This window comes from Camelina sativa, chromosome 14 (assembly GCF_000633955.1).
Source record: "Camelina sativa cultivar DH55 chromosome 14, Cs, whole genome shotgun sequence".
NCBI classification, from domain to species: domain Eukaryota; kingdom Viridiplantae; phylum Streptophyta; class Magnoliopsida; order Brassicales; family Brassicaceae; genus Camelina; species Camelina sativa.
In genome coordinates, this window is record NC_025698.1 from 14,179,932 (window position 1) to 14,194,366 (window position 14,435).

General features: G+C 32.6%; 1 protein-coding gene across 2 annotated transcripts; it reads right to left on the bottom strand.

The window, feature by feature from the left end:
- LOC104741439 (B3 domain-containing transcription factor LEC2) lies at window positions 8,734-11,565 on the bottom strand. Of its 2 annotated transcripts, none has more exons than XM_010462316.2 (6): window positions 10,853-11,565; window positions 10,670-10,744; window positions 9,808-9,908; window positions 9,656-9,702; window positions 9,462-9,535; window positions 8,734-9,135 (listed from the first exon to the last, which is right to left on the bottom strand). In XM_010462316.2, the coding sequence occupies exons 1-6, from the start codon at window positions 11,345-11,347 to the stop codon at window positions 8,854-8,856; spliced, it is 1,074 nt and encodes a 357-aa protein (XP_010460618.1). In that variant the 5' UTR covers window positions 11,348-11,565; the 3' UTR covers window positions 8,734-8,853. The 2 variants fall into 2 exon arrangements, with proteins under 2 accessions (XP_010460618.1, XP_010460616.1); XM_010462314.2 differs by having other exon boundaries at window positions 8,734-9,153; window positions 10,853-11,563.

Below are 14,435 nucleotides of genomic sequence, written 5' to 3' on the forward strand. Positions count from 1 at the left end.
AAAAAGTTTGAGTTCTAGATCTGATTTTTAATTGCTTGAATCCTATTTAATTATTGATTTAATATTTCATAATTTCATGAGAAATTCCCTACACCTAACTTTTTGATCCTTGAATTTTCACAAGCCTTTATTTAATATTTGCATTGTTTATTTTAATTCAAAATATTTTGTTTAGCTTAATTATAAAACTCTATAATTTATTGTGTAGTCTTGAGTCCTTGTGGAATTCGACTCCTAAGTACTACAATGACCTCTTAATTTGAGAGAGTAGCTCTAGGGTTTAATTTGAGCATATTAAATTTTGGCGCCGTTGCCGGAGAATCTTTGATCTACCATAGATTTGAGTTTTTAATTTTGTCTAAATTTTTCTTTTTATTTTCTACTAACACGTTTTTGTTTTTCTTCTCTTGTGTGTTTTAGGTACATGCCTAATAAGCCTAACACAAAGAGCAACAAGACTAGTCCTACTGTGAAGCTTACAAATCAAGAGTTGGGAAAACTTGAACGTGAAAACCGAAAAGCAGCCAAATCAGCAAAGATGGTCAATCCAATCATTCTGAGATTTGATGAGGCTGGTGTTTTGAGGGATCAAGAGTGCCACTTGCGCAATGAGCAGGGTCAAAAGATTGATGCAGAAGGCAATGTGATTGCTGAAGCTGTTGTCGTTGACGAGCAAGACGATGGTGTCGATCGACGCCAACTGGGTGTCGATCGACACCCCCTTCCAGCAGACGGACGTGGAGCTGCAAGCCACATAAAAAATCCAGTTCGAAGACAGGAGCATAACCTGGACTTGATCAGGACCATTGCAGACTTCAACAGAGCTGACCTCGTTTATCAGAACCAATCTGAAATTGTTCCACCACCATTTCCAAGGAATGATTTTGAGCTTAAGCCTACATACTTCCAGCTAGTTAGGCAAATAACTTTCTCAAACCTGCCCCATGAGAAACCTATGGACCACATTGAGCACTTTGAGGATCTTGTGACCAGTATCAAGGCTAATGGAGTGACTGAGGATTACATATACTGCAAACTCTTCCCATACTCACTTGCAGGAGAAGCATCAATGGTTGAAGCAGTTGCCACCCGGTTCATTGACAAAGTGGCAAGACATCAAGGTGGCTTTTCTCAATTATTTCTATGATGATACAATGTCTGATGAGCTGAGAGTCAAGCTGTCCTACTTCAAGCAAAGACCAGATGAAGCTTTCAAGGCAGCTTGCGTGAGATTCAAGGCTTATCAGAGGGACTGTCCACACCATGGTTTCTCAAGAGTTCAATGGCTGAGTATTTTCTTCAGTGGGTGTGATTGGGAGTATCAGATAGCTTTGGATGCTGCAAGCCATGGAAATTTCAAGATGAGATATCCAGAAGAAGCTGAGAATTTGATTGAGAATCTTGCTTCCAGCAATAGCACTAAGAGAGCAGATGCTGAAAGGAAGAGATTGCATGGAGGATTTGATTCAAAACAGCTAGCTTCTGTTAATGCCAAGATGGATTCAGTTCACAATCTTCTAGTGGGTAAGAAGTCAGTCCAATTTGCTGTTGAGATTGAGACATTTGAGCCAGAGCTAGAGAATACAACGGAGAATGTCAACTACGTGTATGGAGCTGGGTATCAAGGGCAGAGATTCGGTAATCAACAAAGCAACAAGCCGTACAGTGGGAACTCTTCAGGTTACACTCCTAAGCCGGATTATCAGAAGCAGCAACAGAACAATGGTTATACTAGAACATATGGGAACTCATCTTATCAGTCTCCTCCTCCACAGACTTCTTCTGAGATTAGAATGGACGCTATGCTAGAGCAACTTTTGCAAGGTCATGAGCAGTTATCAATGACATTCAATGGGTAGATTGATAATGTCTACACAAAGATTACTGGAAGAATTGATGCACTGAATGTACATGTTAAGCAGTTGGAGAGTCAAGTGGCACAAACTGCTGGGTCTGTTAAAAAGCAAGAGGGTTTTCTTCCTGAAAGAACTGAATCAAACCCCAAGCATGCTTGCAATGCCATATCAGTGAGAGATGAAGATGATGGTGAAATTGTTTCTGCAGAATAAGGAGAAAAATCGACGGAGATGTCAACTCCAGATGACGGTGTCGACCGACACCACCTGGGTCGGTCGACACTCATCTCTGACAGAAACCAAAGTTGCAAAATCTCAGGTTCCAGCTGATGAGAGGATGTACCAACCGAAGATTCATTTTCCTAAGCCAAGAAGGTTCAAGCAGGAGCTTGAGGAAGCTAGATGCAAGGCAATGATGGATAAGGTAATGATTGAGATGCCTTTAGTTTATGTAGTCAAGTTTTCTCCTGGACTTAAGTGGTATGTGAAGAGAATGGTGTCCAATGGTTTGAGCCCTAAAGAAGGAGCACTGCTTACCAAGGATGTCAGTGCAATTCTTTTGAACCAGCCTCCACAGAGGAAGAAAGAGAAGAAGCAAGGGGTAGTTGTCTTTGAGAAAGTGAGTGCAATGATCCAGAGTAGGATTGCAAAGAAGTTACCATATCCTGGAAGTTTTGTGTTAGATTGTTCTATCTCCACAGGAAGGTTTGCTCACTCACTTTGTGATCTTGGCTCTAGCATCAACTTGATGCCACATTCTGTTGCTCTGAGAGTTGGGATGGCAGATTTTAAGCTAACTCAGATATCTCTTATCTTAGCTGATCGATCCCGAAGAATCCCTGAAGGTGTTTTAGAGGATATTCTAATTAAGGTTGGAAACTTCATGATTCCCACTGACTTTGTGGTGCTGAAGTATGATAAAGAGCCTAGTGATCCTCTCATATTGGGAAGATATTTCTTGGCTACAGCTGGTGCCATCATAGATGTGAAGAAGGGTCATATAACACTGAATGTGGAAGGTTTGGTTATGAACTTTGAGATGGATAAGCTGAGGAGAACTCCTACCATTGATGGACAAACATTTTTTGTTGAGAAGATTGCTTAGATAAGCTGCAAAGAAGCAAATACACGAGCATCAGGCTTAGTGTTGATCAACACACCATCAATGTCGGTCAACACCCCTCCACGACCGAGCCCACACTTGACCAGAATTGAGAGCTCGCAGGACATTCTCTATGCTTTAAGTCAGAAAACTATTCTAAGATAGAAAAGTCACCACTCCACACTCCAGAGTCCACAGGTAAGGCCAAGGTATGCATCTTCTTTACCCAAACCTTCTCCTATCATCAATAAGAATTTCAAAGGTACAAAAACTGTTTTGCAGTTATCCAAGCCACGAGATTATCGTAGAGCGCTTGTTTCTTTTGTTCATGATTTTGCAGGACATAAAAGAAGCAATGTTTTTGCTTTTGAGAGTGAGTCGAACAAAAAAAAAATTGTTTTATTGAGTCAAAATTTTTGTTTAGGGCTATGATTTTTCTTTTTAGTGTATTGCCGTGGTTGATTAATGCTGCAGATTGAGTCCACAAATCTGACTAATGAAAAATTCAATGGCTGACCAGTAAACCAGAGACATCCGAATTTCCAACAGAATCCATAAAAGCCTGAGGTAACTTCTGCACTTTTCTTTTTAACTCATCAAGGAGATTGATGTTCATAGAGCTTGACTCCTTGTTCATACCTGACAAGTAAGATTTTCAAAAGAAAATGGTACTCCTCTCCCTTATTCAAGTTAAAAAAAAAGTCCCTGAGAGCTTTGTTTAAAAAAATGAGTGAATAAAAGATGAGATGATTGATCAGTTTACAGAGGTAGGTAAATTACATGTGGCCTCATTATTCTATTCTTGAGTCAAATGATCACACAAAGCTTGGAATCGAGGGGTAGGTAAATTACCGATGACCCCATTATTCGCCTACAATTTTGAGAAAAAAAATAATAGTAAAAAAAAACAGCAAAGCAAAGCTCAAATGGAAGATAAGAATAGAATATGTCTAGGGGAGAGAAAGAGTACCACATGTTGTAAAAGTTATATCTTGCTTGTTATGGTATAGTACGGGAATGAGTCTATAAGGTTCTTGACATTAATCAAATTGATGAGACCCACCGATGAAGGCTTAATGGAGGAAGTAGTGAAATTTGGTTTGAATTTGGGATGCTATGAAAGTCAACGGAACAATTCAGCTAAGGAAGAGAACTTGGAGCCGTGGAAGGATGAGAGTGTCGATCGACACTGCCTTAGCATCGATCGACACCCTGTTTAGCCGAGAGAGAAACAAGTTTTGGAAGTTTACAAATTTGCCCGAAGTTTTCCATATTTGCATCATTAGTCTCTAGCCCGAAGTTTTCCATATTTGCATCATTAGTCTCTAGAACTTTGCAAGAAGTTCTTACTCTTTTAATATCTATTGCTTATTATTCAGAATGATGTTTTGTTCTTCATTGAATATGTCTGAGTAGTTTGCTTGTTAGGTTCAAAGTTTTTCACAGGGATTTTATTATTTATTAGATCTGTTTATTTAGGATTCATTATCTTTCTAGATCTTCATCATAGGTTGTTCTTCATATTAATCCTTGATTGGCCATCTAGAATTAATAACTTAAGAAAATAAATTGATATGAGAATATATTTGATTTTCCTGACAAAACCTTTTGATGATCAAAATTACTTCTTGCAAAGCGATTTGATTTAGTAATTTTGTGAAAAATCTAAACATGTTTTCAAAGCTGATTTTTAACCTAGAATTTTACAAAGAGATTTGGATTTTCTGGTTTTAATTTTAAATAATATTTGCAGTGAGAACTGATTTATTTTACAAAAAAGTTTGAGTTCTAGATCTGATTTTTAATTGCTTGAATCCTATTTAATTATTGATTTAATATTTCATAATTTCCTGAGAAATTCCCTACACCTACCTTTTTGATCCTTGAATTTTCACAAGCCTTTATTTAATATTTGCATGTTTATTTTAATTCAAAATATTTTGTTTAGCTTAATTATAAAACTCTATAATTTATTGTGTAGTCTTGAGTCCTTTTGGAATTCGACCTCTAAGACCATCTCCAATGGTTTTCTCTATTTTTTCCTCTATAAAAGAATATTCCCAATAGATTCTATTTTTATTTTACAATTAATACCTTTTATTTTTAAAAGTTGCAAACTAATCCATTTTACTTTAAATTTTGTAACACTTTCATAAAATTATCTTTTGCAAATGGTAGTCTCAATATTTTAGAATAAATATTTATACTTAAATTTTTATAATTAGTTCTTAAAAATACTTATTTTATTTATTTTGGTCATAAATAAAAGAAGTTAAAGATTAAGAGGACTACTTGGCAAATAAAATAGTTTACCTCTATTTATAGAGGAAAAAATAGAATTCCTCTATAAATAGAGAAAAAATAGCAATATCTATTATAGAGGTGAAAATAGAGTACTATTGGAGCAAAAATTACTCAGTAATAGAGTATAGAGGCAAAAATAGAGTATCATTGGTGATGCTCTAAGTACTACAGTGGCCTCTTAATTTGAGAAAATAGCTCTAGGGTTTAATTTGAGCATATCAATATATATACAATTATTTGGTAAATCTCAAAAATTGATAAAAAAAACATATCTCCAACAAATAAAATAAAGATTGTTTGCTAACAAAATGTTAAAATATCTTCCGGCTTATAAAACTCAAAACGAATCTTTGGTAAATTACACTAATATACATCAATACAATAAAACTAGAAGGTGTTGCTCTCCTCTTTTGACACGTGTTGACACATCAATTAAAATTATTAACCAATTAAATTAAAAGAAATAATACAGATCAGCTTACAATTGCCACACTGGACACATAATTGTCTTCTCTTCATCGATCGATTTCAGAAGTTAGCTTATTCTTCTTATGTCAACCTAACAAAATTGTTTCTCTTCTGCGCATCTCAATTTAAACTCTTATTCTTGACAATTCCGACGATCGCATAATCGGTGATTGCTTTAGTTTGTCTAACTATGATTCTTCTAATTTTTGTTTCCAGTTAACAAAATTATGTTCTTTTATGTCTCTTAATTTGGGGGATTGTGGAAGATTTCTAGGTTTTCAGTTTGAGATGGATTTTTGATATAATTTGTGTTTGAAACTTGAAATTGGAGGAGATCCAAGGGAGAAAAAGAAGAGTAAGCCAGTGAAAGAGGACACTTAGAGATTATACACGTCCAAGGGAGAGCATGTTAGACAAGGTTATTACCGAAACCAGAAACATGATTAGTCATCTATGGTGTGGGTGAAGAAGGGTAAAAACGATCATATTTTTTCTGGACGTGACGATCGCACAAAGTTCGGATGACGATGTTGGTGCTTGATTTTTATTCTGGTCTAACTATGATTCTTCTACTTTGAGTTTCCATGTAACAAAATTCTATGCTTTTATGTGTTTTACTTATTGAAGAAGACTTCAAAGCTGTGAATTTGAGATAATTTTTTTGATATAAGCTATGTGTTTGAAACTTAAAATTACTATGAATGTTGGTGAAGAGAAGAGTCAAGAAGTCTCTTTAAGCGGCTTCAGCGTTTTGTTTGCTCTTCTCCTTCACGCGTCTTTGCTTTGAAACTTGCTCATGTTTTTTTCTCTTTCATGGTGGTTAGTTTCTTCTTCTTAAGTTTGGTGGCTTCACTTTTGTTATGACTTTACCAATGTGATATATAATATCTTTGTTTACTGATTTGGGTTTGAAAGAAGCTAGAGCATTGCTGAAGAAGACTTGTGCGATTTGGAAAGTTGGATTGTTTAAAGAAGAAGTGAAGCTTTTGTTGATCGATGAGAACAAATGCAAGACTTTTAAAAACTCTAAAGCATTTAGAATGTCTCTGCAACTTTATCTTAGTGTATATGCAACTTTAGCTTCAAAAACCCTTTTGAGTTTAAACAATATATAACTGTTTGTTATAGATTACAATAACCTACAGATTTTCTTGTGATATACCTTTTCAGTGTTTTTGAATTTGTTGTAACTGTTTCTTAATGCAATAATTAATTCTTTGTTAATGAGAGAAAGGTTTGTTAATGAGAGTTTATAAACCTTGTAGTTATTGCAAGCGACTCCGTGGAAGGAAGAGGCAAAGCTGGAGCAAAGATTTGAGAAGAATGATTTAGTCCAGTTACAGAGGTTATTCGCCGAATCTTTTAGAAACTGTGCAAGATAGAGAGGAGCGATCTCCACAATGATCATAGTTCAGACCCATAAGACCATGAGTAAAGTACAAGATAAATCTCCACAAGTTAAGTATAAGGAAAAATATAAAGAAATAAGAATAAGTAGCAAGCAGGTTGAAGTATCAGAAGATAAAACTCTGTTTGAAAAACTAGCAAAGCTAAGACTTACAAAGTAAGTTAATTAATGCTTTGACTGGACGTGATGATATGAACAAGAGCATGATAGTAGCAACCCGACAAACAAACAAACACCACAAAGACTTGAAATTATATATTAAGATTCTTAACACACCATTGTCTTCCTGACTTTTTTTTTTTTTGTCAAACTGTCTTCCTGACTCTTGCAGCAATATTTCATCTTATCGAAGATAAATCACAAATTCACACCTGGCACTTAGCAAGGAGAAGGAACACCCGAAGTAGTTCTACGCTCAAAGTGTAACTCATACTGTTAATAAAAGGAATACGTAGTTACTTGTATTGAATGTTTATCACACTAACGATCAAAAAAAAAAAAAAACTATTAGACTTACACATCCTAACAACCTATTGGCTATTGACTATTGGTAATATGATAATTGTAATATGGCATAGGTTATTGAATTCAATATTACTATAATCGATTGAAAAAAAATATGACAATTTTTTTATATATCTAATTGGTTCCATCTTTTTTTTTTACAAAAATTATGAAAAAAATAAACACACGTACTACTGTCAGAAGATCCATGATGTTAAATGGAAGAAAAAAAACAGAGTTTTCTCTCACTCCGAAAGAAAGAGAGAGTTAAGAGTAAGAAGCTTCTCGGTTTAACAAAATAATTTGATTTTGGTAATAAATTTATCTACGAGTCCAGTTCGTTGTTTTTTTATGGTATTTCTTAGTCTTTTCTTTGTTTATTCTTTTAACTTTATAAAAAAAATTGGGTCTCCCAAGTCCCAACTTAGTTAGACAAAAGAAAAATTGTTTGATTAGAATAACAAAAAAATAATAATGATGCAACAAATAATAACTGAAATACAAAAACAAAAAAATTACCATTCCATGATAAAAAAAACTTTATTAATTATAATAAGGCAATTCTTATAAATACCACTAAAATATGTTTTCTAAAAAATACCACTTTTAGTTTTATTTTCAAAAATAACACAAAAATGATTTTTTTTCCAAAAATACCACAAAATTAAACTAAAGTTTTATATTGAAAACTAAACCCTAAATCGTAAATACTAAATCCTACACCCTAAACACTATACCTTAAATCTAAATTTGTTAACCCAAAACCTAGAAAAATAAATTTTACTACTAAAAATTCAGTTTTTTTTGTGTTTGTAGTATTTTTCGGAAAACATTTTGTGATATTTTTGGAAGAAAAAATTCAAATATGATATTTTTGAGAAAAAAAATTAAATATGGTATTTTTGAAGAATTCCTCATTATAATATTTGATTCTAAACAACACAAAAACAAATATTATTTCAAAAAATAAAAAACAAAAAAATAATAAAATAAAAAATCTATGCCGCAGGTACCAACCTAGTAAATGATAATTTCTCTTAATTAAAAAACTTTTCAGTACATTGTTAACAAAAACAATATATGGATATGAATCTCAAATGGGGTAAATCTCAGATGATGAAATATACTATCTTCTTTTCTTTTAATCTCTCTTCTTTGTATAGCCCAAGTTCCATTTTCACATTGGGGTACCTATATGAACTTCCACTACATCACCACCCAATGTCGTCAAAGCTCACTTGATCATCGAGTGAACCCACGTGCGCATAATCCACAGATGGCAACGAGGACGCGGCTTGATGGTGCTGATGATCAATGGTGAGGCCCATAAGATCGTTAGGGTTGGGATAGTGATCGTTTAGATTTCCGATGAGCATTGCAATAGAAGCTTCTTCTTCGTCTCCTGGCATGAAATCATACATTATCTCTTCGTAGTGGTTCATCTCGTTCACTTTCATCGACTCAACTCCTCTTCCTCCATTTTGTCTTCCCGGCTTTGTAACAGCGAAGTACTTTAATAAGAACAAGTGAATAAGATATTACACACACACAAAATCATAAGTCATAACCAAACCAAATTAACCCAAAAAAGGAAAATTATAAACTCGATGTAACTTAATGTTATCATTGACAGGAAAAGGCCAATAAAAGGGCAGTGAAGTTTTTGTCTGTATGCTTAACAAACTGAATTCAATGACTACTTTTCAGATTTCCAATTTCAGTCTACTAATTAATAAATTTTCAACTTATTTTTGTCTTTTTATAATAATAATAATAATTAAAAATATAGGGGAAAGGGAGTTAACAAGAGAGTGCTCACGAGATTCTTGCTTTCGTCCTCGTATATTGTTAAAGTATCTCCCGACTCTACTCCATTTTGCCTCACAAATTCTCCTTTAGTTATGACCACAAAAAATAAAATAAAAAAAATCCATATAAGTAAAAGAGTAGTTTTACATGAATTAATAGTATTATATACTTTTGAATGAAATGATGTTGAATTCCTTAATTTACCTGTGTTTTCGAGGACATACATTCTGCTCTTGTTATTGGACCAGAACCTATGGCATTAATAGTCTTTCTAGTCGTAAAATTATTCGCTATTGATAAATAAAAACAACTCGAAATCTAACAAGAAGTCGTAACAAAAAAGTGATGAGACTAACTTGTATTTGAAAGACCAAGACTGCAAAGAGAAAACATCTCTCATCTCTAAAACGATTCCTTCTTTATCAGATAACTTCGGAAGCTTTCCTTCGGCTTCTCTCTGCAGTCCATAGATAAACGTCTTTCTTACTTAGAAAAATAACAACGATCGATATGACCATTATCATTAAAATAACTTTAAATTAATGTTTATTTAAAACCAAGATATGTAGTAGAACCTTTTCCATGATGTTTTTTTTCACTTTCCCATGCCATATAATGGTTTCTCGAGGTAAATCATTTAAGAGAATCCATTTAATAGGAAAGGCATATTGACGACTTTCCATTTTCTTCGACCCCATAATTTAAAATAAACTCATTTTCACATCTTCATCTTAGTTAAATATAAATGAATAGCAAAAATTGTGAGCCATACATAAATAAGTTCAAACTTAAACTAGTCTACAAAACTTTAAATTAATTCATATATACACTACATGCTAATGTTAAAATTCAAAATACAAAATTACGTACAGAAACCAAACTAATTTGATTCTATACTCATGTTTCATACTCATCTTGTTTTTCGTGCGATTACTTTTAAAGACGAAAAAACTTATTATTGGTTAGACAAATACTACTAAATATATTAGTATGAAAATGAAATGTGAAATAAAATAGTCAGTGAAACTGCATAATGAGAAAATCTGTGGCCACAATGATTTGTGTGCTATGTTCCACAAAATCTTATTTATAAAATGGTGGTAGTCAAATCCTATATTCTCCTATAATGAAATGTTGAGTTATTTTGAAAACGAAGAAAAATAATGAAAACAAAACGAACAAATTTCTGAGTGAACTGAATTGAAAGAATTTACATACCTTTGGGAGAACTATCCGCCCAAGTGCCCCAACATCGCTGTTCTTCAAAAGCTTCACACACAAAACCCTAAGCTTCTACAACAACCAACAATCAATTTTTTTTTAATAAAAAAATGTATCGTAGAGACAAATATAAACACAAAACCGTATAAATTCAAAATTTTGGACCAGCAAAAACAAAACCTTGTTATCGAAAGTGGAGTGAGGGTAGTGATCTTTTCTCTCAGGGATCTGCACATTATTTTTCATGTTAAGCATCATCACCTGTCTCTTTGAATCAACCACCTCATCTGGACTAGAATTAGGGCTAGAGTTGTTTCTTGATCTGATCATCGCGTTCTTCCTGTTGATCCTGGCCATCTTCGTCGGATCAAGAAACAAGCCACCTCTCTCTGGTCTCAAACAAGGATTAGGATTACTAACCAAAGAACAGAACTCACTTCCGGTTTGTGAAACCGGGATCTGAGGATAAGCATCGGATGAGTAAAGCGGCTGATGAGGATTCATCACGGCTGCCATCTGCTCCACCGGGTAGGAATACAACAAGTGATGAGGCTCAGCCTGATGATGATCATAAGTAGGCATCGTTGTTAAGTGCGAGAGATTGTTGTTAGCATCCATAGCGAATTCTTGGACAGAGTTTGCGTTAGAAGAGGAAAAGGGAAAGAAGTTATCCATTTTTCCCGGGGGGAGAGAGAGATATGAATGTGGGGCAAGAGAGGTCGTTGGGGAGATTGATTAGGAGAGAGCGAGTGAAGGAGAGACAGATGTTGAAAAAAACACAAAAAGAAACGAGTCAAAATGTTGCAGATGGTTCGATGTTGCAGCTTATGGGGATACCCATCTCACCACTCACACAAGGAGAGAGATATGAATATATAGAGGCTAAGACATATACATACATATGTATATGTGGCGCCAGATTGTGTTTGAATGTATATAATGGTTTTTATGGCACAGAAGACCACGAGAAGCTCATTGGCTGTTTGTGTTGTTTTTTTTCTGAGAGATAGAGAGGACTCTTTTTATTTATTTTTGAGTTGCCTGGCTCTCATCCTTATATTTACTCTGTTAAAGGTAATCCTTAATCTAAAGTTTTATAATATTGAAGTTTTTTTTGTTGTGCAAACATTATTTAGTTCAAACATTGAAAAAATGAATCTTTGCAGCTTTAGTAATTGGTTTGATAGTTGGCATATTAAACTTTGAGGAAACTCAATTAACAACCATTCATGTTTCGTCAAATATAAATTTACTCCCCATTAATATTCTTGTCGCTTGTACATATTTCAGAAAACGGTTACTTATTATAATAACCTTAATTTAGAAAACTTTTGAATTCAAAGACGAAAAAGACAAATCCATTTACTTTAGAAATGATTTAATATTTACATATTAAAATTTAAAAGTTACGAAAAATTTCATAAATTGTTACTCGTATTTGGTTGAAACTCAATTAATCGTCATATGTACCATTTTATAAACATACTTTGGGAAAAACTTTCTTTTCGATATATAAATATATTACTAAAGTTTTAGATTTCGAAATTCAATTTTGTGGATATATATATATATATATATATATATATATATTCTAAATCTAATTATTCGGTTGGAACAATATCTCTATATATGTGGCATATTGCAAAATGTCATTGCATTAAAATTAATTTAAGAACTAACAAAAAAAAAACTGATATCTTATTATATAAAGTTTGGTTCTCAAAGATAGTAACTTATCAGATCGTGACACATGTTATGGTCTAGATCAAGTGTTCTTATCGTCGAACGATAGTACGTATTACAAGAAAGTGGGAAGCAATAAATTTTTACAAAAACAATAAGCTCATTAGAATAAATTTACTCATAAAATAGAAAAAAATATTAAGGAAAATATACAGAAAATTATTAATTTTAAAAAATGTAAATACTCACTTCTATATAAACATAGATCGTCTCATAGTATTCATCTAACAAAATAATTTTTTCAAAAATATTGCTTTCAACTTTGTTCTATTGGTCAAACCTTTTTAATGGGAAGATAAATTTTCCTTATTTTTTAAAACTAAAATATACTCCTACTTTCTACTTTTTCAGTTCGGGATAGGTAAGATTGATATGTTGACCAAAAAAAAAGAGTGAAGATTAATATATGCATCAGTATTTTAAATTTTATTGTAGTAGTTTTAGATTATTTTATTTAATTTATATTTTCATCTTTGAATTACTTGAGATTCATATATTACCATGCTTATAATTTTATATTATTTCGTTAATTATATCAAATTAATTTTTTTTTAATTTCTCAACCTTGATTGGTTGGTCATAGACCTTTTTTTTTTTGTGCCAACAAAATTGTTACCATTCCTTCAATCTCAAAAGGAGATAAAGAGGCAAATGTCATCAACCTAATGGTTGGATAAATTAGGCTAATTAAACACAAGCCTACAAACATAAATAGACTGGAAAAACATAAATTGTTGTTGATAGATCTATAGGAGTTTGGAGACAGAGGCTACATAATGGTTTGTCAAAGAAACTTCCATGAAATTTATTGGGAAATTTAACATTAGTTACTATCAAAAGATTTTGTGACGTTGGAAAATAGTCTTTAGTTTCAATAGTTGCTGGAGCAAGCCACTTTGAGATAGCTAAAAGAAGTGAACATGTTCTCTCCACACAGGTGGAGGGCACATCAAAGGTTCTCTCTATAGTGGAGGAGGTTGAACACAAGGTTATCTCCCGAAGGGAGGAAGGTGGGAGAGGTTGGATGCAAGGTTATCTCTCCAAGGGAGGAAGGCGGAGCGAAGGTTCTTTCCATAAGGGAAGAGGGCATAACGAGGTTCTTTCTATGGTTAGTCATACACTATTGTGATGTAATTTATTTTTATTCAAAATATTTTTTAAGCCAACAATTTTAGTGATTAAAGAAATTATGAAAAAGTGAAAGTAAAGAGACATATAATAGTTGGCTTAATTTGTTCATATCGACATTTTCTAGGTGGTGGTAAATAATATATTTGTAACATACAATATATCTAGGTGTAAAAAATACATTTTTAATGGTAAGATATTTAAAAGATTTGTATATAGATATAAATCATTGTATTATAGCAAATTTTTTTTATAAATAATGTACAATAAATTTTAATATATTTTTATTAAATTTCATTTTATTTACAAAATTTAAACCCCCACATCGGGCGGATCCTTATCTAGTTGCTTTATAAATAATATTTTCGAAATTATTTAATGAAATTATTTAACAGATTTGATTTATTGTTTCAGAAATATTAGAAAACAATAATAAACTATTTAATTCATAAAATTTTATTTTATACACAATATTCTCTATGTAAACAATACTAAGTGTATAAGGTTAACTATTTATATTAAAATCTACATCTACAAATAAAATATAAATAAAAATTTTACCTTATTCCTTTCTTTTTTTGGTTCTACACATATTACCCAGATTCAACATGCACCAATGTTTACAAATTCAAATGTAATTTAACCTATATTAAAAAGAGAATTTCCACCTATAAAAAAAACTTTGACAATATACGTGTACATAATCTAATTGTAAATTAATATACTAACATGTTATAACAATTACTACAATGGTGTTAATATTAACACCAATCACAAATGTAAATTTGGTATATTAACATCTCTAAACACGATCACATCAATTTGTAAAACCAGATCATGAGTCTATACAAATTTTTTTTAGAATTTACAGAATTTATAATTAATGAATTTT

Bases quoted from the DNA above. Each gene is read 5' to 3' on its own strand.
- LOC104741439 (XM_010462314.2), bottom strand. From the start codon at position 11,347: ATGGATAACTTCTTTCCCTTTTCCTCTTCTAACGCAAACTCTGTCCAA. The intron at 9,703-9,807 runs GTTAGTCTCATC...TTAATGCCATAG, and splicing joins TCTTGGTCTTTCAAATACAA to GTTCTGGTCCAATAACAAGA. The intron at 9,154-9,461 runs GTGAGCACTCTC...TTCTTATTAAAG, and splicing joins AGGACGAAAGCAAGAATCTC to TACTTCGCTGTTACAAAGCC.